This window comes from Babylonia areolata, chromosome 21, assembly GCF_041734735.1.
Source record: "Babylonia areolata isolate BAREFJ2019XMU chromosome 21, ASM4173473v1, whole genome shotgun sequence".
Lineage (NCBI taxonomy): Eukaryota > Metazoa > Mollusca > Gastropoda > Neogastropoda > Buccinidae > Babylonia > Babylonia areolata.
Window position 1 is genome coordinate 14,584,982 of NC_134896.1, and position 25,863 is coordinate 14,610,844.

Here is a 25,863-nt window from a genome sequence, read left to right on the forward strand (position 1 = left end):
AATGACTGCTCTTGTTGTTGGGTCAGAATATCAGATCAAAGTACCAGGTTTAGAGAATACAAAAAATATAAATATAACAGTAAATGCAGTTTGCATATAATTAGGCTTCATTATTATTTTATTTTTTTGCCCATCCCAGAGGTGCAATATTGTTTTAAACAAGATGACTGGAAAGAACTGAAGTTTTCCTATTTTTATGCCAAATCTGGTGTCGAGTGACAAAGTAGTTGCAGAGAAAATGTCAATGTTAAAGTTTACCACGGACATACAGACACATAGACACACACACACACACACACAGACAACCGGACACCGGGTTAAAACATAGACTCACTTTGTTTACACAAGTGAGTAAAAAAATCACAACCCAGAAATCCAGAATAATACAGAAGACTTTCACTCTCGTAATTGGAATGTGTGGAAAGAACTAAATTTATTTCTACTTTTAACCTGATTTAATTGCTGGTAGGTTTACCACACACACACACACACACATGTACATACATACATTCATACATACACACACACACAACACAGACAACTGCTGTTCACAACACACACGAGTCAAACAACAGAAAAAACCGGACACACACTGACAGCCATGATGAAGGACACCCAGACCTGAGTGAGAATCCTCTGAGCGGCCACGTCCTCATCCTCACTGTCCTCATCCTGCAGGGTGTTGTCCACACCGGAACCCTCCGACTGGTCATCTGCATCACACAGAGGGCATCAGATACGCTTTCAAAGTCTCGGCATCTGTGCTGAGCGGCGCTCTGCATCAGTTTCAGTTTCTCAAGGAGGCGTCACTGTGTACGCACGCATCCATATATGCTGCACCACATCTGCTAGGCAGGTGTCTAACTGCAGCATAACCAACGTGCTTTGTCAGGCCTTGAGTGCATGCATATATATTTGTGTACGTATCAGAGTGGATTTCTTTTTACACAATACTCTCTTGGTTTTTTGACTCACTTGTGTAAACAAAGTGAGTCTATGTTTTAACCCGGTGTTCGGTTGTGTGTGTGTGTGTGTGTGTGTCCGTGTGTCTGTGTGTCCGTGGTAAACTTTAACATTGACATTTTCTCTGCAAATACTTTGTCAGTTGACACCAAATTTGGCATAAAAATAGGAAAAATTCAGTTCTTTCCAGTCATCTTGTTTAAAACAATATTGCACCTCTGGAATGGGCGCAAAAAAATTAAAAAAAAAGAAGCCTTTACTGCATTTACTGTTATATTTATATTTTTTGTATTCTCTAAACTTCGCACTTTGACCTCTTATTCTGACACAACAACAAGAAGAGTCATTATTATCATTTTTTGTTCAAACAGGAACTTCTTTTGCTAAGCATGGAATTTTTATTTATTTTGCAAATCTTTTGGTGCAGATAGTAAAAAAGGGAAATTACTCTGTAATTAATGTGAGGGGACTTAATTTATCACAAGTGAGTCTTGAAGGCCTTGCCTCTCTTGTTTTTCAGTGCACCAAGTGCGTGCTGCACACAGGACCTCATCCAAACAACAAGACACTCAGTTGGATTTTCCAGTCAAACTTGGGAGAAAGGGCGAGAGTGGGATTTGAACTCAGATCCTCACAGACTCTGTATTGGCAGATGAGCATCATTCTTAACCATTCTACCACATTCCTCCTCTGCATCAACAACTCAGTGAGTGTGCAGTTATGTGCATCACGATTTGTGTGGGGTTGATAAGTCAGTGAGAGGAGGAGTTTGTATTATACTCCATGTTTGGTGTTAAATATACTTACCATGTCAAACTGATGCAAACTAGGCCTATTGGTTTGCTCTGCTTGGCCAAATTTCGCGCGGCTAACAGTGAAAAGACGGGCCCAGTGTGCAGTTATAAGTGTCAATGTTTTATGTGTTGTCAATAACTCAGTGTTTGCAGTTATGAGCATCATCGTTTTATGTGTGTGTGATTAATAACCCAACGAGTTTGCAGTTTTGAACGTCAACGTTTTGTGTGTGTTATTTGGAACTCAATGAGTGTGCAGTTATGAGTGTCAATGCTGTGTGTGTTAATGAACTCAACCGATGTGCACCTATGAGTGTCAACATCATGTGGGTGTTTCACTTTGAAAGTGCTGTCGTGGACTCCACACATTCTGCTTTAAAACTGTGTGGGTGTGAGTGAGTAACTTCCAGGTGAGATAATAAACTGAGGTCTCAGGTGGACAGCACGCGTTAAAGAACTAAGAGGCACAAAACAGATGTCTTTAGCAAACTTACGTTGAAAAATCCACCTTGATGATAAAACAAATATACTTGCAAACAGAGCAAAAAAAAAAAAAAAAAAAGGTTGCAATGTGCTGTGACAATGTGCTCAATCAGTGAATAGCAACCTGGATATTTTCAGAGAAAAATCTGTTGTGACAAAAAGTGATACCATACAGTACAATACAATACTACACAGCAGCTGTGTGTGTTATCTGCTTGACCCTCCTGTGTGTGTGTGTGTGTGTATGTGTGTGTGTGTGTATGTGTGTGTGTGTGTGTGTTTTTTGTGTGTGTGTGTGTGTGTGTGTGACTACACAGCAGCTGTATTTGTGTTATCTGCTTGACCCTCCTCTGTGTGTGTGTGTGTGTGTGTGTGTGTGTATGTGTGTGTATGTGTGTTTTTGTGTGCGTGTGTGTGTGTGTGTGTGACTACACAGCAGCTGTGTGCGTTATCTGCTTGACCCTCCTGTGTGTGTGTGTGTGTGTGTGTGTGTGTGTGTGTGTGTGTGTGTGTGTGTGTGTGTGTGTGACTACACAGCAGCTGTGTGTGTTATCTGCTTGACCCTCCTCTGTGTGTGTGTGTGTGTGTGTGTGTGTGTGTGTGTGTGTGTGTGTGTGTGTGTGTGTGTGTGTGTGACTACACAGCAGCTGTGTGTGTTATCTGCTTGACCCTCCTGTGTGTGTGTGTGTGTGTGTGTGTGTGTGTGTGTGTGTGACTACACAGCAGCTGTGTGTGTTATCTGCTTGACCCTCCTCTGTGTGTGTGTGTGTGTGTGTGTGTGTGTGTGTGTGTGTGTGTGTGTGGGAGTGTCTATACACACCAGCTGTGTGTGTTACCTGCTTGACCCTCCTCTATATGTGTGTGTGTGTGTGTGTGTGTGTGTGTGTGTGTGTGTGTGTTTGTGTGTGTGTGTGTGACTACACAGCAGCGGTGTGTGTTACCTGCTTGACCCTCCTCTATGTGTGTGTGTGTGTGTGTGTGTGTGTGCGTGCGCGCGCGTGTGTGACTACACAGCAGCTACTTGCACAACCTGCCTGACCCTCTTGTGTGTGTGTGTGAGTGATACAGCAGTTGTGTGTTACCTGCTTGACCCTCCTCTGTGTGTGTGTGTGAGTGCATGTGTGTGTGCATGTGTGTCACTACAGATCAGCAGTGCATGTCACCTGCTTGCCCCTCCTTCTGCCTGTGTCTCTGCTGGACCTGTGCCAGCCTCTCCATCAGCGCCTTGTCCTGCTTCATCCCCTCCAGGGCCCGCCGGGCCTCAGCCTCCATCTGAGAGGCCGCGCGATCCATCAGGGCCTGCACCTCCGCAACATCCACGTCACCCCCCTCATCCTCTCCTCCTCCTGGACCTCCTCCCCCTCCTCTGGTGGTGGCAGCTGAGGTAGTATGACCAGGACCCGCTGTGTTGGCGCCACCTGCAGGCGCAAAGGGTCTCTTGATTACAGCATTGTCCTTCCTTACCGTCCACTTTCTTTCCTTTTCCTTTCTTTACTGGAGTTCATGGGGTGTAACTCTTTGCACATTTACACACTATGTATGATAGTCAGTCTTAACTCTCTCCATACGAACGGCGAAAGAGACGACGTTAACAGCGTTTCACCCCAATTACCATCATCAAAATATTGCAAGCGGAAGGCTCTTATGCTGAAGAGGTGAATGTTGATAAAGAATACCACAATTCTGATGACGGAAGCTAAAGGTTGGGTCATTCAGACACCCACTGGACATCCGAGGGGTCTGTGTAGAGGAGGAGAGAGGACTGGCCGTACTGAGTGAGTTAAAGCCAACAGAGGAGGGGTCTGTGTAGAGGAGGAGAGAGGACTGGCCGTACTGAGTGAGTTAAAGCCAACAGAGCAAAGTGAGAGCTGTATGATTAATGGCTCCTCCACTGCAATGGGAAGTCATTTACAATGTAGTCTTTTGTGAAGGATTATGACTCTGAAATTAGGAGGCAGGATTGCACTGGCTCTTAGTGCTGCAGCCTTGGGGGCTTGGCCCTTGGGTACCATTTCAACATTGAGTGTCCTAAAATCTTCTTGGGCGAGAGAGTGGGGATGTAACTTGGGCAAGACACTCTCCACTATAATCAAATTCTAGCCCAGATACTTAGGACAGCAGATGCCTCCTCCGCTATTCTGGTGGTCATTGTCCGACATGACTGACTGTCATACATGATAGTCAGTCAGTGGGAGACAGATGTATGATGGTCAGTCATATCCGACTGTGACCCTCAGAACAGCAGAGGAGGCAACTACTGTCCTGACTATCGGGGGCAGAATCTGATTATAGTGGAGAGTGTCTTGCGTCAAGCTACATCCCCACTGTTTAGGACAGTTGGTGTTGGAAAGGTCCCCAAAGACACTCACTATGTACGAGTGAGGTTTTATGTGTGCGATGCTTTGCAGTATTCATCTTCTTCACAGTCACTTTCTTTCCTTTCTGTCCTGCGTTCATACGCTACAACTTCCCCCACATTCAGCTGCTTGTATTTGCTTTGAAGCATCAATCTGACTTAGGGTAACTTTCTTTCCTTTCTATCTGTGGTTTGTGGGCTGCCAACACCCCTCACATTCACTTGTCATGTATGATAAATTTTACCCACCTGCCCTTAGGGCAATTGTACTCTGTTTCCAGGGGTTGTGCATGCTGGGTATATTCGTGTTTCCATAACCCATCAAACACTTACATGAATTACAGGTTTTTCAGCATGCATATTTCATTTCCTGAATGCTTATACACACAAAAATGGTTAAGGCATTAGCAGGTCTGCACATATGCTGGCCTGGAGGAATGAAAAAAATTCCACCCTTAACCCACCAGCGCCTTGTATCAGTATCTGCACATGTGTACAGATACCCGCAGATTGAAACTCCGGTGCTCTAAAAACTTGGCTACCATGCCCGTCCTCACAGTCACAGACCATCAGTTACTAACCATCATTAAAACTGCGTTCAAAAAGCCCAACGGATGGAGAAACTAAGGCAGTTGAATCATCCCTATGAGTACTGATCATAATTAAACATCATTATGATTGCGTCACAAATTCTGTTTCTGTGAGCTATCATAGAGATTTCACATGACCAAGACTGTATCTCCAAAGAATGTTTTTTTGCTTACTTCCGTTAGCTCCAACATCAATGTTCTTGACATAGTTCTTCACTGATGTGGGACTGGTTTTGTCCAGATTATTCTTCTCATCCTTATCTGCATCTGAAAAGAAAACAAAAGTGGACCTGCATCAATTAATGCACTGATGGCTCTTTTTATGGGAATATTCATGATGCTCAATTTATGTGTCCTCTCACCTCTGGTGAGACTTCTTTTTTCTTTGAATTATTATTTCATACACTAACACTCACATTTTCACACACACACACACACACACAGGAAGAACAGGACAAAATATACTAACAGAAAAGAACACATGTATAGATACTGTTGTTAGAACATTGTTTCACAGAAAACATTTGAGTGTGAGAAACAACAATAACTGATTCACATACACAGGCTACAGCCTACAAAAAATACATGTAAATACATAGAGAGAAAGAAAATGAATACAAATAGATAAATGAACAGACATAAAAGAACACAAACAAAATTTAAACAAAATAAAAGAATCTATCATAACCACTAAGTACATTGGAAAAACACCAGAATGTATGAAACAGCATGTCTGAGCATTTAGTGAGTGTTTAATCTGAGCATTTTGTGACATATATTCACTACCCATGGCACATATGAGAGAGAGAGAGAGAGAGAGAGAGATGGAAAGACAAAGAGACACTGTATGATAATTGTCTATACCTGACTTCTGATCTCTCAGCCTGGCAAGTCGATCCTCCACATATGCAGCTGGGTCAGGCCGATGAGAATCAATCTCCACTTCGTTAGCAATCTCGTCAAGCAAGTCGTCAATCTGTTCAACTTGTGTGCGTCTGTCTGGTGGCTGGTAAAACTAAGATAGGTAAAAGAACAAAGCAAACAGTATTAGTGGGAAGACAAGACAAGACATATTCTTTATTTCCAAGTATAACAAATAAGCAATTATATGCATTTTTTTTCAGTATGTAATTGAAAACAAACCCAAGAGAGAGACACACAGAGAGGGAGAAAAAGAAAGTGAGAGAGAGAGAGTGAGAGACGGAGACAGAGGGACAGACAGACAAAGAGAGAGAGAGAGAGAGAGGAGGGGAAGGGAGATTGAAACTGGATCAGAACAGAAAGACAATCAACTTCAACTTGATCAGAATAAAAACAAGAAAGTACCACACATTAAATCTGTCATGCAGTTCACAGCAAGGTAACCATTTATCTCCTGACAAATGTTTCATACAGCACAACCAGTCAGTTTTGTCACTTCATATAATGAAAACATTGACTAATGCTAAACACAGACACAAACATGTGTAGCCAAGCGCTCAGCTGGCTTCAAATACTGCTTCACACATAGGCTGTATAGCAGATGCTCTTTTCGCAACAAACCCGGCAGTCTTCAATGACTCACTCATAATGCATGACGCCATTCCAAATTTGAATGCAAAGTCCCTTTTAAACAAATGTTCAGAACATTTATATAATCAAATCTATGTATTGTTCACTGCAGATTATATCTGTTGTGCTTACACACACACACTTAAATCAGTTAGAAGCATATTTGATTTCAGTTTAATCATTCATCAGTGTAGGGATTTCAACTGATGCTAAGATTACGTACGTCACTTTGTCTTTTCATCACACACGATGCAACAGTTTACAATTCTATATGTGACTGCTGTTGGAAACAAAAACCATACTATCATAGTGTTTGGATGAAAATAGATCAAGCATTTAGAAATTACAAGGCTGATTTCCATTGTCAACACTTAACAACAATCACATGACCATGCAGTGTCGCTCGACGGCTTGGCCAGATTTGAAAACTGTGTTTCCGACACACCATATCTAATTAAATATCTCTTTTGTTGGATCAGTAAACTACAAGTATCATATACTGACAGAATTGTCGCAATACCCTCTTTAAATCTATACCATCTATGGTTGCTTACGTTAAACTGATTAAACACAGTTTGTAATTTTCAGCGAGAAACTTATTAAAACTGATCGTTTTCAGGTAACTTAAACTAAGACTATAACTTCATCTTAAATAACCAACACTTCATTTTATACTCATTAGAAAGGTTGTGTTGAGCTCTTTGTTTTGCGACCAATTTGATGTAAATCGGTTCTGGAATCATTTAGAAATCTATCACTGAACACCCGAAAACAAACACAGACTATTCAAATATCTAGCCCAACAGGCCCGCTTTGCTTCACAGCACATGTGGGTGTCTTCGCACTTTGTGTAACTCACATAAATAGGCGAAGCAGGTGACCACTGGTCACCTTCACCAGGCTGGTTACTAGCAATAGTCTGCTCTCTCTCTCTCTCTCACTGTGTCGCCCAAAAGGCCAGCATCACACATCATTGCTGCACTGTCTTTCTCTTCTTCTTGTCTTCTTTATCTTCTTCTTCTTTTCCTACTTAACTAGTGTAAATAAAACAATAGAAAAACCCTGTGTGACTGGCCTCTACATGTCTCTGGCCTGTGCGCAGATCTTTTCTGTCCTTTCGCCTTCCTTTAATTCAGTAAATCAGTAGTTCTTTTGTACCAACCCCTTTATACACCACTCGGCTTAACACGGCTACAAATGCATTTACATTCCTGTTCGCAAAGACACTTATAAACCTGTGTGGACAGGTTTTAAGCAAGCAATGAAGGATACAGAGGGGACAAATAACTGAAATAAGATTTAATGAAAAACAAATTCTATACATGCTTCACATGGACAAACTCACAGGTTTGGTGGGTGCTGTTCTTTTGGCTGGGTCCTCTCCTTTCAGTTGGGCAAGGCGAACATTTAAATCTGTGTCAGTCACTTTCTGCTCTGCAATGACATCATACAGCAGTTGTTTATGAACATTTAAATCTGTGTCAGTCACTTTCTGTACTGCAATGACATCATACAACAGTTAATGTTTATGAACATTTAAATCTGTGTCAGTCACTTTCTGCACTGCAATGACATCATACAACAGTTACTGTTTATGAACATTTAAATCTGTGTCAGTCACTTTCTGTACTGCAACGACATCATACAACAGTTAATGTTTATGAACATTTAAATCTGTGTCAGTCACTTTCTGCTCTGCAATGACATCATACAACAGTTAATGTTTACGAACATTTAAATCTGTGTCAGTCACTTTCTGCTCTGCAATGACATCATACAACAGTTAATGTTTATGAACATTTAAATCTGTGTCAATCACTTTCTGCTCTGCAATGACATCATACAACAGTTAATGTTTATGAACATTTAAATCTGTGTCAGTCACTTTCTGCACTGCAACGACATCATACAACAGTTAATGTTTATGAACATTTAAATCTGTGTCAGTCACTTTCTGCTCTGCAGTGACATCATACAACAATCTATGCTTACATGTATGTGACTCGGGGAAGTGCAATGTGTGTCTGTGGGAGAAAATAATAAAACTTCCTACAGTGAGGATTTATGCACGATAAATTGTGTTTTTCTTCCAATGTCAATTGTTCACACACACACACACACACACATATATATATATATATATATATATATATATATATATGCTCCCATTCACACACACACACAATATACAAAGTACACTAGACAAATAAGTTAAGCACAGGAGAGAGGACAAGAAAGTGACAACAAGAGACACATAGCAGTGACAACAAGAACAAGGCTTTGTCAGCTTACTGTTCTTGCTTTTCTTTCATTTATAATTAATGCAACAATGTTTAAATTTCTACCTGCAGAGACCTCCATCACATATTAATTTAGTGTTTATAACAACAGGACTTTCTTGTTTATCCTGTCAAATTCATTGTACTTGTATTGCGACATTCTCAAATAAAATACTGTTTAAACCAATAGGAAACAATGGTTACAGTTTTCTGTATGTTCTTCTGTCACACCAAACACTAACACTGACCTTGCGGTTTTTCCTTGAGTTTTTCCAACCTCATGGCAATCTCCCGATCAGGCTTCTCCAGATGAATGTACTTTGGATTCACTTTGCTGGCTCCACCTTTGTGCCCACTACTGCTGGCACCACCCTGACTCTCTTTCTGTTCCAAGGCTGCCACACGTCTGCAATCAAGCCAGTGGCTTCTTTTTGACAAAAAAAAGGTTTGCCATCCATTTCTCTACAGTTTGCAAATAGCGTCTGCAAAAGTGATGAGTATCTGTAGGATGAAACAGATGTCGCTTCTTTAACTGCAAACTAAGGCAGTTAAGTGACAGGTGACACAATCCTTTTGTTATATTGGTCTGATTTTCTGTGCTCTTCTGATTAAATTCCAAGAGAGTTATCATTATAGTAATATTGTTTAAATAAATCAGGAAAGCGAATGTTTTGTCTTCAATAACAAGCCACTCATGACTTTACACCAATATTCAAAACAAAAAGTTTTGTCATGGTTTTTCACTTCTCCCTCAACAATATATTAACACAGTATCTTAGCTGATATTTCCATAAAGCAAGAAAGGATAGTTTCCCAGTCTTCTTAAGGTTCACATCCTTGTGCACTATTCTATTTTACTTTTTACTGCCCCATCATCTGCACCACTTCAGTGGTATTACTCCCAGGCCGCTCATCCCCAGTCCCTCCATACATGGCCACACCAGTCTTCATCTGCCGCAGTCTCAGTGCTGGCAGTACACAGGAAACTACTGATGTTTGACCACCAGCAGCCGTATCAAGGGACCATTGTGCCTGTGGGTAAATGTGTACCTGCAGGTAATCTGCCTGAGGCAAGGCAAACTGTCCTAGGGTAAGCGATACCTGATATTCAGGAGCCTACCCGTGGGTCTACAAACCTGAAGGCAATTTACCCTTACTACCTGCTAAGGGAGACTGCCCACAAAGCAGAGGTAAATATGGCGAATCTTTTTGTTGCACTGGTTTTGTTGAGGGAAGATTGGCGTTTAGCGGAGAGACTGTGTCTTGAATACTACCCCTGGTAGTTTGATCTTATCTTTTCTTCGCTTGAAAATCAAAATTGACGTACTGAGACTGGCAGATATTATATTCCATATGACTTACACATGTAGCTGCAAAGTGAGTGCACTTGCAGTTGATAAAAGACGGAATGCCCAAAATTTGCAGATCGTCGAAATTCGTTCATTCCAGAGAAATATTTGAATCCGAACTCTGTTATCTTATTTTATTTTTGCAATTAGCTGTAAAATAAGAAGGACAATGTGTCAGAATGCGAAAGTGGCCCCCAGATTCGACAAGTTGCTGACTCTCATTAATGCTTTGTCACTGAAGCTTTTTTTTTTTTTTAAATGGTCACACTGTGGCGCAGTGCGAAGTAAGAGAATGCGCGGAAGCGAATCCCTGGGATTTCTAATTACAGATGATGGGTTAGCTGCCTGAGTGCACCGCATGTGTCTTTAATGCAAAGATAACTTGGCCTTCACGTTAAACTGTACCTGCAGGTCCCTACCATGCCTGAAGGCAAAATGAATTTTGTTTTGAATACGGCCCCAGGAGGCCACGCACCAGAGGATATCTCATACTGCTGCTGAGTCACTTTGGTGGTGTCCAGTAGTGCATGCTTTGATTCAACTTAATTATGCAGGTCACTGTCTACTAATCCCCCTACTGATGACAACAATCCCTTTGTTACAGATCTGGATTGAGTGAATCTCCTCCAGAGTAGAGACAGACACCACGTCTCTCCAATCACAGTCTCCCACAAATCACCTGTGCAGTAACATTTTTTTCCGTAGTTGGCAAACAGGGATACCATACTGACGAATATTCCCAGGATTAAAGAACTACTGCTGACTGGTGCCTCCTTTGTAGAGGACAGAGAAAAATGTTGATCACATATCAGGGCCATTTAAGTATTGCATCTTTTTTCCCCTTAACTTTCTATCTAAAAAGAGAACTATACATACATGCTTTACTTTTACTTAATATTTCTAATATGCATGCCATAAAACACAAAATCAATTATGCTATTACCTTAGAAAGTCCACTTACATTTCTTGGTTTCAACTAACAGACAAGAATATGAAGTGGAACATAATGGCTGGTGAGTAAAAGCAGGATCTTTTTCTTGGCATGTATTCTGTTGGAATATCTCATGCTGTTCTGGGCTGCGCTAAGTTTGCTTTGAGTTAGGAATTTTCCTATGACTATGCTAATTCGACAGAAATGGGGAATTTTTTTTTTATTAAAGCTAATCAAATTTAGCACTGTTAAGATTACTTATGCAACCCATCTCTGTAGCTAACCAAAAATAAAGTCCTTGGCATAACAGTTGTGGTACACTGTATAAGCCAGCACTTACTTTAGGTATGCTTTTGGAGGAGAGTATCTTTCTGTTTCAACTGCTGGTGCTTTCCTGCACACAAACACACACACATAAAGTTTCAGTTTCATGGAGACATGCAGATCTATATCATATATGCTATACAACATCTGCTTTGAAATAAGAAAAAAAGCAAAGAAAAAAGTCTGTACATGCACACATGCACAAACACACGCACACACTTCTCCTTGTAATTTTTGCAGCCTGTAACTTTGAGGGCATACTTTATATGACAGAAACCAATCCTTAAATGAACAAAATAAATCCTTTAAATAGACTAATTCTTTTATTTTTTCAATGTACATGGAAAGTAAGTTTTCCCTTACTAATTTCTCAATCTTCTGTTCAGAATTGATATTGCACGTGTCTTTTTCATCCTTTGGAAGAGTTAATCTATTTACTAGCTAATGCTGTGAGTGCTTGTGTAAAGATCAAGTGAAAGTCACTGACATCATCGTCCTCTGCTACGACAGCATCATTCGATCTGGAAAGTCTCCCTGTCTGATTGAGTGTAGCCCCCCGCTGCCCCTGCCCCCCTGCTATACCCACAGCCCCTTACTCCACCCCAGTATAAAATCATCATTTTGTAGTCCAATCCCAAGTCCATCACTATCAGTGATTTACAGTCACACTGACTGAGAACACTGTAAAAAGCACATTTCAGCTATGAACAGGTAGGACCACATGCTGGCCGAGAAAGTATGACCAAAACTGACAAACTCGCCAAATTTTCCATCATAATTTTGTAATGAGAAACATGTATTTGATAATTTAAAATATGTCAACAAAAAGTTTGACTCTTCAACTTCACATTCCTTATGTTGTTTTGCTTGAAAGATCGATATCTGACGAAGTTGTGGAGCGTTAAATATGATCGTGAAAAGTCGGAACACAACGCCCCTGGTGCCTGATGTGGCCTGAGGCCAACCGGTTGAAGTTTGCACAATGTTCTGTTCACTCTCTGTCACTGAAACACTTGACTGAGGGGGGCTTCTTCTCTGAAGATCTTGTATTAGTCCAGGGCAGATACAAAAATGGTCAAAATGTCTGCAACAAAACCGTTCTTTTCAGGATAAAATAGAATAAATCGTACTGATCACGCTGATATGAACTTGACTGCTGTAGTTGGATGGGAACATAATTAGATTTTGGTTTTTAATAATTATTTGTCACACTTCTGGCCATGAGAGTATGCCTTACAAAGATCTGCAAGGCATGAGCAAGCCAGGGTTACGCAAGCGCAGTATAAGGGGTCACCAGAGGAAAGCATTTAGCGCGGTACAGTACTTGTGGCTGACTGCTGCCGCGCTGATGCTGTCCTATACCTCCGTTAGTAGGTCACTGCGGCAGATAACAGATACCGTACAGAAAATAAGAGAACTTTTTGGGGTCAAAAGGAAACAAACATTTTTAACAAATAAGTACAAACCTGATTAAAATCCAGTACATACAGACCTGATCTATATTCATTCGTTGTGATAATAAAACATTGATCATCAGTAAAAATGGTACATTAAGTTTGAAATATTACGCAAAAAACCCGCGTGACAGACATAAACAACCCGTTCCTCTTTGACGTATTTTTATTCATTCAAAAGCAAGCACATTCACGAACATACTACACGTTCTTTACTTGCAACATGTGGTCAACACATCTATCTTCTGCAGCACATACACTCATTTTCTGAAAAAAAAAAGTCTATTCAACTATTTAAATGCAATCGATGTCGCATATTATTTTTTAGAGCCGCTTTTCTGTGTTACTTCTGTGCAAGTAAATGAACCAATAAAAATATACAAAACAAACTTAGAACTGTTTCCACATAAATCATATGGATTCATCGCAGGAAAGCGTAAATCCGTTTGACAAACACCCTTGAATCGTGTGTGTTTGAACACAGATTCAGAAAATGTTTTGTTTCCAACAGCGTGTGAGATGTACATGTTACACGGAAATCTCCGATATGTTCATTCGCACCCCATGGTTGCTATATTAAAAAACAAAAAACAAAAACAAAACTGTGTATGTTAATTTTGTTGTTGTTGTGGTTTGTTTGTACATTTATTTCTGATCCAATTAAGTTTAGACACAATCACTGTTTCTGACACATGGCGAGATGCGGTAATATACTGGTGTAAAATTTCGAACCAAGTCAACGCATGTAGTTCAGTAAGACTGTTTTCAGTTGAAGACTTGTTGCATCAAAAGTTCCAAACAAAAAAGTTCAAAGTAGAAAATCACCCCCTTAAATTACCTTGATTTTGGCTTTTGCTGTCTGCTGAAATTTTATCACAAAATGATGTAGTTTATCAGTTCACAAGACAGACGAAGTGTGGAACGAAAAAATTTGTTGTATCCGAAACATGTCAGTCTCTACGCGCTTACTGTTTTGCAAAATTTGATTAGAACAGCCACATTTTACATCACATAAGTTCTGAAAAGCCAAAGTTTTCACTGATTGTGAATGAATTTCTTAAAATTAAGTTTGAAGCATTTCACGTTTAGTAGTGCTGGAGATGAAGTCAGGTATCACATTTGGACACGGAACACATGTTCTTTGGTTCTGCTTTATGCAGATAATAAAATTCCTTAGTTTTAGTTGTTGTATGTTGTTGTTATTGCTGTTGTTGTTTTGTTTTGTTTTTTCTCAAAGTCTTATTTTTATTACATTTTGTTTTTCTGCAATCCTACATATTTGTTCACTGTGATGATAACACTAATCAGTTTTCTGTTGATAGACCGAATAGAAAGATACAAAGAATCCAGTGTTTTGATCACATTTCTTCAGATAAAGAGGAAAACTTTTGTCAAGTGATAAAAATAATACAATTCCCATTTCATAATAAGATGAACAGTTGTAAACAGTTAAACACTGGGGAGAATTGATGTGAAAATGGAGTGCCTGCAGTGTTTCTGAAAAATAAAATCATCCAGGGTGAGGGAGTTAGTTTAGGTATTTTGGGTTCCATGTTACATATGTCATAAGGTTTTAGGTAATCATTAATAAAATACATAATTTTGCACAGGCTTTGTTTGAATGCATTGCACTGTCTAAGGATCACATGATAGATTCCTTACTATCATTATTATAAATCCAGTAATTCAAACATCTGCGTCGGGAAAGTGAGTTTAGGTAACTTGGATTCAATGTTACACGTGTTACAACAAAGTTTTCCATAATCATTAATAAAATTTTTGATCCATTGTTATTATTATGATTATTATTTATATCCCATGCTAAATCGACGTCTACTGCGCCAGGGTTCGTGAGTCACATTTGCAAATACCGGTTCATTTCCAAAGAAAAATATGTATTTCATACCGTTCTTTTCACATCAAGACATGATGTTCAATTTTGCCATCATCTGCCCTCCATACTTTCCCAATTTATTGTCTGGACAGAGCGCCGATAATGTTCATTGAAACCGAACTGTGTTAACACATACTTAGATATTTATATTCTACACGTTAATAAGCGGAGCATGGAGTATATCCAAGTTGTGCATTGCATAAAATATCAACAAAATTGTACTTGCGAACTAAATGATCCCGTGCTGCCTTCGTAAATTCACCTTTGCAGTCGGTATAATACCGATTTCATTCTTTATATGTCATGAATGGTAGGAAACTGGAAAACATTCATAAAAGCGGATTTGCGTCTTCTGCCACTTTAGTATAAAATACATGAAATTGAAAATGTTTGTTTCCTTTTGACCCCATAGAGCTCTGTTCCATGCTTACTGTTAAGAATCAGTTGTCTGCCGAGGTGACCTGCTCACAGATCAGCATCAGCGCGGCAGCAGTCAGTCACATGTACTGTACTGCGCTGAACGCTTTCCTCTGGCGACCCCTTATACCGCGCTTGCATAACCTTCGCCTGTGCTTGCCTTGCGACTCTTTGTAAGGCGCTCTCACACAGGCAGAAGTAATAAAAATATTTGATTCTGGACATCAAAAATCAAAATCTACTTATGTTCCCGCCCCCCTATAGTGGTCAACTTTATATCAGTGTGATCAGTATGATTTATTCTATTTTATCATAAAAAGAACGGTTTTGTTGCAGACATTTTGACCTAACGCAAATTTTAATCAAAATTCCCTGGCCTATATTGTCCAGCTCTCCCCAGAGCTTCTTATCATTGATCTAAAAATAGGTCAGTAACTCTCCGTTCGCCAGTCATGAACTCAGTCAACCTATTAATAGCGCAAACCACTGGAAAGACGAAATCACGCGATAACCAATGTTGCAAGGGGAATTTCGATAAAATTTCAATTAGTCGGTGTAATTTGTTATTGAAAAATTCCCATTTTTTCAAAGCAACATAAAGAATCAGAGACATCATTCAAAAAAAAAAAAAAAAAAAAAAAAAAAAAAAACAACTGGAAAGCTGATTTTTTCATGAACTCTATTTATCGCTGAATTTTGCCTGTGACGCGCGATTCTAATTTGCATACACAATCCCACTCGGTCACTTCCTCTCTTTTTACTCGCCAAGACCACACGGACACAGCAGTTGTCGGCACAAACAATGGGGGATATTCACGATATTTACAGCAAGATCGACGCATATCTCAGTAAGTAATCAACAGATTTCTCATGATGATTGATGATAATATATATTATTGCCTGGCCTCATTCCCGAAGGTGCCATGAAATAGTTGGGTTGGCGGGATACATCGGATTTTCGAAGATTGTTTGACAAATATTCAGTCCTATAACTAAACATCTCGATAGTTCCATTCATTAAATATTCCTATAACTGCTGTTTTTATGTAGACGGCATAAAACTTTTTTTAAATTTTGTACTCACTGAGAAAACAATGATGGAAAAAAAAATTAAGAAAAGATAACTACTGTCGGTCGTTCGCGCACTTGTCAGAAACAACTGAACGAGAGACTTTTTTTTTTCTTTTTCTAAGACCACACACACACACACACACGCACACACACACACACACACACAGAACTAAGTTGTAATGTTGTCGACCGTCAGTGCTCTAGAAAGTTCACTGACAGTCGATCTATTGGTACGAACTGTGATCACTTTGTGCAACATCTGGCAAATCATAATTACCACTTCGATCTCTAAATGTAATGAGAGATAAACTACCTAAATTTAAACACCTTTACATCAAATGGTTGATAGCAATGAGAAAATCCGCACAGCTATATATATGCATTGGAGAAGGGGTCAAGTACACTCCATGCCCCATCACCGTTCCACCAGATACACCAAATATTGATATTCATTATTATGCTGTAAAAGTCTGGTTTAATTCTTCACTCTTAACGGTCATATCTGTAAACATGCCTCAGGGTCCAAATGACTTTAACACATAGTGGATTTGAACCTCACAGACAGACCAGGACAAAAACATTTTCATCAGGGGAGACTTCAAAACAATGCACACTCACCATTTTGGAAGAAAGATTGCCAGTCGATCACAATTGTTTTATTGAAAACACTTGCTGATGCTTCTTTATCGGATATCATTAGTGCCACTGAATCAAAAGACAGATTGCAAAAATACCTACTTTTTCACTTTTTCCTAAATGGGAGCAGTGTAAAGCTACCTTTGACATAGATTATACAGATTTATCCACGAACCAGATTATACAGATTTATCCAAGAACCAGTCACCATTTCTGTTAAAATCTGAAGCACACTCCCATATGGAAAATAAATATTCAAATTATCTGAAAATATACATTACAGATCTATTCTTGAAAATTATAATTCAGGAGTGGCTTTTGTAATTCCTTCATTTAGAATAGAAAAATTGTACTATATTGGTAGACAATATTCCATTTTCACAGCTGAACATAAAGCCTTTAATTATATTTCAGACTGTCTGAAAACTGAATGTGAGGTTTTATTATGTGTAGACTCAAAGTCAGTATTACAAGCTATCAAATCTCCAATTTTAAAGAAGCGAATTGAGATGGCAATGACAAAACAGGGAATTACTAAAAACTAATATAAATTTCTGCTGGGTACCTTCGCACTGTGGAATATCCGAATATCTTCAAATGAATTGGTAGACCAAGCAGCTGGAAGAGCAGCATGTAATTTTGAAGGCGCAATACAACTCGACATCCAGGAGATGTACATGAATGGTTTAGTCGTATAGAAAATGTATCCAGAAATCGACTAAATGAATTGCTTATTCTGCTATAGATTCAAATAATCAATATTACCAATATTGTGTAAACACAAAGAATGTGGCTAATCCTAAATATTTTCTAAATTTGATACCTGCAGCACATGTAAGACAAATTACATGTCTTATGCATAGAATTCATTTGAATGCCTTTTGCACAAGATTCTCTAAAAATATCAAATGTATGTGTGGTAAGCAAATAACTGTAAGCCATCCGGTAACCAAATTACTGTAACTTGTAAGCCATCTACTCATTCATTGTACAAACTAAAGACAATTAATTCCAAAAGCTGTAGTTAATGACTTTTCTACAAATGTTCCATTATCCACTGAAGAGATTTTGAATGACTATACATTGCTTAGAATGTTTTCTGAAATTTTAACTCCAGTCCAGTTGGTATACTCCTTTGATGTATTTTAAGTAATGTCATTATTTATTTTTGCATTGTTCTAAGTTAATACTTGTTGATATGCATACATTTATTACATACCACTATCTCTTTAAACTTTCTATTTTTCATAATAGACTTATTTTCATGTCCTCTCACACGTAATTAACACTTTCTCACACTAATATTCACAAGCACTCCCTCTCATTCACTCTCTCTCTTCTTTCCACCCAATAACACTTCTAGTGAGCAGATATTAAACTGAAGATCTCACACATACACACACACACAGACACAAACACACACAGAGAAACCCTGACCACTGAAATGAAAATTCAATGACAAAGAAAATAAGGAGACCTTAAAAGGCTAAAGGCAAAAGAAAATAATAATAATAATGATAATAAATAAATAAATAAACACAAGAGAAATTCACACACACACACACACACATGCACGCACAAATGTTTGTGCTGCAGAAATTCATGTTTGCATATATATATATATATATATATATACAAGGAGAAAAAAGCATTTTAAATTAACGTCTTAAAATCACATAAAGTCAGTCATGAAAAGTCATAGATAAAGCACATGCAGTGAGATGCACTTTCCAACCTTAAAAATTTTTTTTTTTTTTTTTACTTAGATGATGACATTCTGGAGAGGATGGAATCAAATCTGGTCCCATCAGGAAGAGGATGTCCTATGAAGCTGCCAGACCTTCAGCCCACCAACAGAGTGTTGCTGCAACTGGGACTTTTGAAGAGGCGTCACCAAACAGTGACCTGGGAAAGACTGACCACATTTGCATCAGAGCTTTTTGGTCTTCAGTTTGGGGAGGGGTTTCCAGCTCTGAGTTCTGTCATTGGGCATGTGCAACGACAAGTTACACTTACAAATATGGGGGCAGATGAACTTGAAGAATTTTTGCATGCTTTTAGAGACTTTAAGCATGTCAAGGGCAATTACTGTAAAAAATGTGGTGTTACTGTGGACATGTTACTGGGTATATCAACTGCCAGTGTCATTGAACCCATGATGAATGGGTTAGTTATAGAACTAGAACAGTACAGAAAACTGCATAATTTCAAGGATGTTGTGTTTCAGGAATGGCTTGTACAATTCTGTCCCCAGCTGCATCAATACTCAAAAAATCAGATCAGGAAAAAAGTAGATGCTCTGATGAAAAAGCACAAAGTAAAATATGGTGAGGCAGCACGTGTTTCTCTCCATGAACAGACATTTCTTGATTTCATTTTGTGCACCTCAAGAAAACAGACAGTGAAAGACAGCCACTACAATTCACAGATTGATTTGACAACTGCTGACAGTGACAGTCATGTCAGTTCACATACTGACATGACTACTGCAAACACCATGTGTGAAAGTCAGTGTGTCACCATGCTGAATGAAATGAAAAAAGAAAAAGAAGAAAATCGAAAGCTTCGGTGCCAGATAAAAGAAGTAATGGAAGAGAAGGAACTGCTCTTTGCAGAAAATGAAGCTTTGAAGTCAGTAACTTCATCACTCAGGAAAGAACTGGATGATCTGAAGACAGCACTAGCTGAAACAAAGTCTGATCTTGACACAGAAAGAAATAAACTGAGAACTTGAAAGAAAAGTTGTCTGCAAAATGAAAGTTGTGTGCCACTTATGCCAGAAATTCCAATTATGTTAAGACTAAGAAGCAACAAGAAAAGATTAGTTCAACTCAAAATAGGCTTTCAGACTTATCTAGCCAGGTTGAGACAGCAGAACAACCTGTAGAACTTGTATGAATCTATAGAGTACTCACCCGGTGAGAACATTGTAACACTTATTGCAGACATGGTGCTTTGAACCATCCAGTTTGGGTACAGCTATCTTTTTGTTCAGGCAGTTAGAGCAGAACGCAAAGCCACAGTTTTTGCAGCCATGCTGAAACAAAAGATGACCATTATAAATGACTCTTTAAAACCGTGTAATCATTGCTGTTATACCCATGTGTGCTGCGTGTGTGTGTGTGCGCGTGCGCGCGCGTGTGTGTGTGTTTGAAATATATAACATTAGAGTGTGTGTTTGTGTGCGAAGGACTGAAAGATATGGCTTACTGATATATATTGATAAAAATGGGGAGTGGAGGCAGAGGCTGGTGAGAGTCCTGAATGTAGATTGTGGGGATAAGTGGGTTTGGAAAGTAAGATGATTACTTGTAACAGACCCGTGTCTGAGTCTAGCTAAACTGACCCAGTTATAATATTGTGTGTGTGTGTGGATGGAAAATCACCCCCTGCTGCCTCACATAAAAATAAAACATGCTGTTATGTTGTACTGATGCACTGTCAGTTTGTACTGGTTCACTGCAGTAAAGTTATTGAATATAATTGCTATCATACCTGTGTATGTGCACCTGTGTGTGTGTGTGTGTGTGTGTGTGTGTGTGAGTGTATGTGTGTGTGTTTGTGTGTGTGTGTGTGTGTGTGTGTGCCATGGAACTATAATACACAGATAATTTCCAAACATATTTACAAGTATACAGTTACGATATAAGGAAATAACTTCTTTAGTTCTTATAGAGCGTGTTTAAGCATACTATGGAACTATACTCAGACAATTTCTGAACATATTTATAAGCATAGAAAGAAATAACTTCTTTAGTTCTTACCACCTAACTGTGTCACACATGCATATATATGTACATATGGTATATTTATCTTGACATCTTTTCTGTTCAGTATAATTCATTTTGTATCTGATCTATTTCATTTGTAGTATTACTCATACTGTACATATTTTGTGGAAAAGAGAACCATCTCTCAAAGGAGGAAAAACAACAACAAAAAACAATACAATTGTCATCATGAACAATTAGTGATAAGGACCAGGATGGTCAGACCATGGAAATAAGTAAACAAGATATGAAGCTTTCACACACACACACACACACACACACACACACACACACATACATTATATATGAATGAATAAATAATATGGATACTTATATTGCACCTAATGGCTATCCTCAGTCAGAGACCAAGCTCAAAGTGCTTAACAAACATGGGGTCATTTGCACAACAGGCTGCCTACCTGGATAGAGCTGATTGACAGCTGCCATTGGGAGCTCATCATTCATTTCTTCTTCTTCTTTCCGTTACACGACCAACATAGACTTGCCGATGACTCTGTCATGGTTCATGCATGCTGGGTATTTTCGTGTCTCCATAACCCACCGAACACTGACATAGGTTACAGGATCTTTAACGTGTGTATTTGATCTTCTGCGTGCGCATACACACGAAGGGGGTTCAGGCACTAGCAGGTCTGCAAATATGTTGACCTGGGAGATTGGAAAAATCTCCACCATTTTCCCACCAGGCACCGTTACCGTGATTCGAACCCGGGACCCTCAGATTGAAAGTCCAACGCTTAAACCACTGGGCTATTGCACCCATCATTCAATCAAATTTCAGGCATGCACATGAACGTACTCAGGCAGGCATGTGACATTTTACGTGTATGACCCACCAATCAGGCAGCCATACTCCGTTTTGGGGTGTGTGCATGCTGGGTATTTCTTGTTTCCATAACCCACCGAAAGATATGTTGATACAGATATGAAACTGTTCTGGTGAAATAAATATTTTGGGAAACACAGAGAAAGCGACAGAGTCAAGAATCTTTACGGAGGTTGAGAAACTAGATGACTAGATACATGGGCAATATCCACATTTCTTCCCCAATGTTCTTTTCCAATTCAGTTTTGTACCAAAAGCGGAAAAATCGTAAATTCGTTTAAATGACATTGTAATACATACTCTACATCTCTTCCCCTGCCAAGAAGCGTAAAGAAGGCAAGTCAAAGGAGTGGAGGAGAAGAAATGCTGAGTACATATATTAATTTACAATATTATTGGCCAATTTACAAGTTTTTCCGTCTTTTGACGCAAAAGTACAGGGGAAGAAATGTAGATATCGTCGGTACATGTTCTCTCTCAGTAACTTCCAGTAGTTCGAGTCAGTTATTCACTTACTGATCAGCGCGTGCACATGACACATCAGACTCTCTCTCTCTCTCTTTCTCTGTGTGTGTGTGTGTATGAGAGAGAGAGAGAGTCCGTCTGTGCATTAAATCGGTTATGTTTACGACTGTCAGTGTATTCAAATACGTTTGAATGCTTTTGCCATTAAACATACCTCTTTCTTGAAAAACCCAAATTCTTCACCACATCCATAACACTGTCCTGGCATTACTAACAATTTTAAAGAACTCTTTTTAACACCCTGTGGGTAAACAATTCCAGCAGTCGTGCGGAAATTGGGCAATTGTACCAGGGGCGATTACTCCAAACGTTGAAGTTTTGGTTAATAGACATGAGGTGGTGGATCGTCAACGTCGTCTGCTCAAGTGACTCTCATGAATAGATGATCCCCATTGTGATTTTTACCCAGGTAAATACACAATGTTTGCGTGTCTGTCTCACTATTCATGCACAGGTTCATATGTGCACACACAATGTTATTTGTGTGTGTGTGTGTGTGTGTGTGTGTGTGTGTGTGTTTTCTTTCTTTAATCCCTTTTTTCCCCCAACATTTAAAAAAAAAATTCCCCATCATTCACCCATCCATTCCACAAATTTTACATTCATTCATCAGCATCAGTCTTTCTACTCAGTGGTCGTTATACAGGGTTACCTGCAAATGCACAGGAAAAGAGAAATGAAAAGTGTCATGGAAATATGCAACAGAAAATGTTGGCAATGACATGATATTGTAAAATGCATAGAGCTTCAAGAACATGTGCTATAGTAAAATATATTAATAAATACATAAATAAATTAGTAAATGAATAAACATTTCTTGAGACAATACGGACATAATAAATTATGTGACGGATGTCTTCACATTCTTTTTAAAGAAATGCTAAATCAATGTATTACTGATGATTTTTTTTTTCTTAGCCTCTATTCATTTTAAAAAAAACTATGCAGCTCTTTTTTTCCAACAAAGTGAGTCGTATTTATAGATTCTTAACAAGCAAGGCAATATAAGGTTTAACAAAACACTGAAAAATGTAGGCTATAAAAATCATAATCTACGAAACGAAGAAGACATGGAGGCGGACACATCATTTTAAAACTTGCACAGCTCAACGTGAGCACGTGAAAACGGAGAGTTACGGCCCTGATGAGACGCACAACCCTGACACGAATACCTTGACCTTCACAAAGAGACATATCTGTGAATAGAACTCACTTAAAATTGTCGCCATTTTGCTTGCGACACGCCTTGCTTCAAGACGTACATCGTGTGGATCAATTTAAGCAAAAAGACTTTCGAATACACATTGGTCTTTTGACTTATTTCAGAGGTGTGTTCTCTCCCCTATTCATATGTCGTTATTTGTTATCATGGTTACCGGTTTGTTTGTGTTTTTTTTTTGTTTTTTTGTGTGTGTTTTTTGGTGGGGGGGGGGTGGGGGTGGGGGGGGGGGGGGGGGGGGGGGGGGGGGGTCTCCTCCTTTTTTTTTTTAGTAGTAGTAGGAGTAGGAGTAGTCCCATTCATGCTTCTTTTGTGTGTGGGTTTTGGGAGGGGGGCGGGGGGTCTCCTCCTTTTTTTTAGTAGTAGTAGGAGTAGAAGTAGTCCCATTCATGCTTCTTTTGTGTGTAGGTTTTCTGATGGACATTTGTTGCGCACTTTAATATTCTGCAAGTGCAAACATATGTCTGGGTTTCTTTATGCATTAGTGTGTCTTGTATGTGACAGTCTCCATAGACTACGGATATATGTCTCTGGCCCCACATCCTCAGGATCATCCCCCCTCCTCAGTGCAGAGGGGAATACCTTGATCACCGAGAAGGAGAAAATTCTCAAACGCTGGGCTGAGCACTTCAACAGTGTCTTAAATCGCCCTTCCTCCATAAATGATGAAGCCATAGACCGTCTCCCACAAGTTCACATCAACGAAGCACTGGACGATCCGCCAACACTTCTTGAGACCCAGAAAGCAATCCATCTGCTATCCAGTGGCAAAGCACCTGGCTCAGACTCCATACCAGCAGAGGTCTACAAGGATGGAGGCACTGTGCTGAATGAGAAACTCCATCAGCTGTACTCACTCATGTGGAAAGAAGAGACGATCCCCCAGGATTTCAAAGATGCATCTATCATTCACTTGTACAAGTGAAAGGGGAACCGGCAAGCCTGTGATAACCATTGGGGCATTTCCTTGCTCTCCATCGCAGGCAAGATACTTGCCAGGATCATACTAAACCGCCTCACAGCACACCTTGACCAAGGTTATTTGCCTGAGAGCCAATGTGGATTCCGGAAAGAGCGCGGAACCACCGACATAGTGTTTGCTGCAAGGCAGCTGCAACAGAAATGTCAGGAGCAAAATGCTGATCTGTTCTCCACCTATGTCGGCCTTCGACACCGTAAGTAGAGAGGGACTGTGGAAGATCATGGCCAAGTACGGATGCTCTCGGAAATTTATTTCCTTGGTCAGCCAATTCCATGAAGGCATGCAGGCTCGAGTCCAGGACAATGGCGAAACATCTGCTCCTTTTCCTGTCACAAATGGTGTCAAGCAAGTCTGTGTCCTGGCTCCAACACTGTTCAGCCTCATGTTCTCTGCAATGCTTACTGATGCCTTCAGAGATGGCGATGTTGGAATCGGCCTAAAGTACCGAACAGATGGCAAGTTGTTTAACCTCAGAAGGCTTCAAGCAAAAACGAAGGTCATGACAGACATCATCAGAGACTTTTTGTTTGCTGATGATTGTGCCATCAATGCTGGATCTGAAGCTGACATGCAACTCAGCGTCAACAAGTTTGCCACTGCCAGCAGGAACTTCGGCCTTACCATCAGCACGAGGAAAACTGAAGTTCTCCATCAGCCAGCCCCGGGGAAACCCCACGTTGAGCCCAACATCACAGTCAACGGTCAGAGACTCGGTGCGGTGGAGCGGTTCACATACCTTAGCAGCACACTGTCACGAAATGCGACCATCGACGATGAAGTGAACGTCAGGATTGCAAGAGCAAGCACAACCTTTGGTAGACTCTATGCAAATGTCTGGAACAGAAGAGGCATTGGTCTTGAGACCAAGCTAAAGGTCTACAGAGCAGTAGTTCTCCCCACACTACTGTACACCTGCGAAACTTGGACAGTGTACCAACGACACGCCAAGAAGCTGAACCACTTCCACACAACATGCCTCAGGAAGCTACTGAACATGAAGTGGCAAGACAGGACCCCAGACACGGAGGTGCTTGCAAAAGCCACCCTTCCCAGCATCTTCACCATCCTGATGCAGTCCCAGCTTCGCTGGGCTGGACACGTGGCACGCATGCCAGACCATCGGCTGCCCAAAAGGCTCTTCTATAGCGAGCTGCAACAAGGGAAGAGATCACACGGAGGTCAGAAGAAGCACTTCAGAGATACTCTCTCTCTGAAAGCGTTTGATATCAACCCTGACTCCTGGGAGGAATCTGCAGTGGACCGTGACAAATGGCGTGCTGCTGTGCACAAAGGCGCCAAGTTGTGCGAGGCCAACAGGACTGCTGCAGCTGTTCAGAAGAGGCAGGCCAGAAAGTCACGGGCAAACAAGCTCCCTGACAATGATATGCCTGTCTTTGTCTGCCCCAACTGTCAGCGAACATTTCGTGC

At 40.0% G+C, this 25,863-nt stretch overlaps 1 protein-coding gene across 1 annotated transcript in view; it reads right to left on the reverse strand.

Moving 5' to 3' along the window:
• The window catches only part of LOC143295952 (abscission/NoCut checkpoint regulator-like), a 33,385-nt gene extending 10,868 nt beyond the window's left edge, over nt 1-22,517 (reverse strand). The window contains exons 1-9 of the mRNA XM_076607659.1: nt 22,389-22,517; nt 20,008-20,129; nt 11,637-11,690; nt 9,265-9,422; nt 8,083-8,171; nt 6,051-6,201; nt 5,361-5,453; nt 3,404-3,658; nt 622-713 (exon numbers count right to left, since the gene is read on the reverse strand). Of these exons, the coding sequence (XP_076463774.1) occupies nt 622-713; nt 3,404-3,658; nt 5,361-5,453; nt 6,051-6,201; nt 8,083-8,171; nt 9,265-9,422; nt 11,637-11,690; nt 20,008-20,129; nt 22,389-22,442 (1,068 nt within the window). The 5' untranslated portion in view covers nt 22,443-22,517. The remainder of the gene's footprint in view (nt 1-621; nt 714-3,403; nt 3,659-5,360; nt 5,454-6,050; nt 6,202-8,082; nt 8,172-9,264; nt 9,423-11,636; nt 11,691-20,007; nt 20,130-22,388) is intronic.
• Between the last annotated feature and the right edge of the window lie 3,346 nt (nt 22,518-25,863).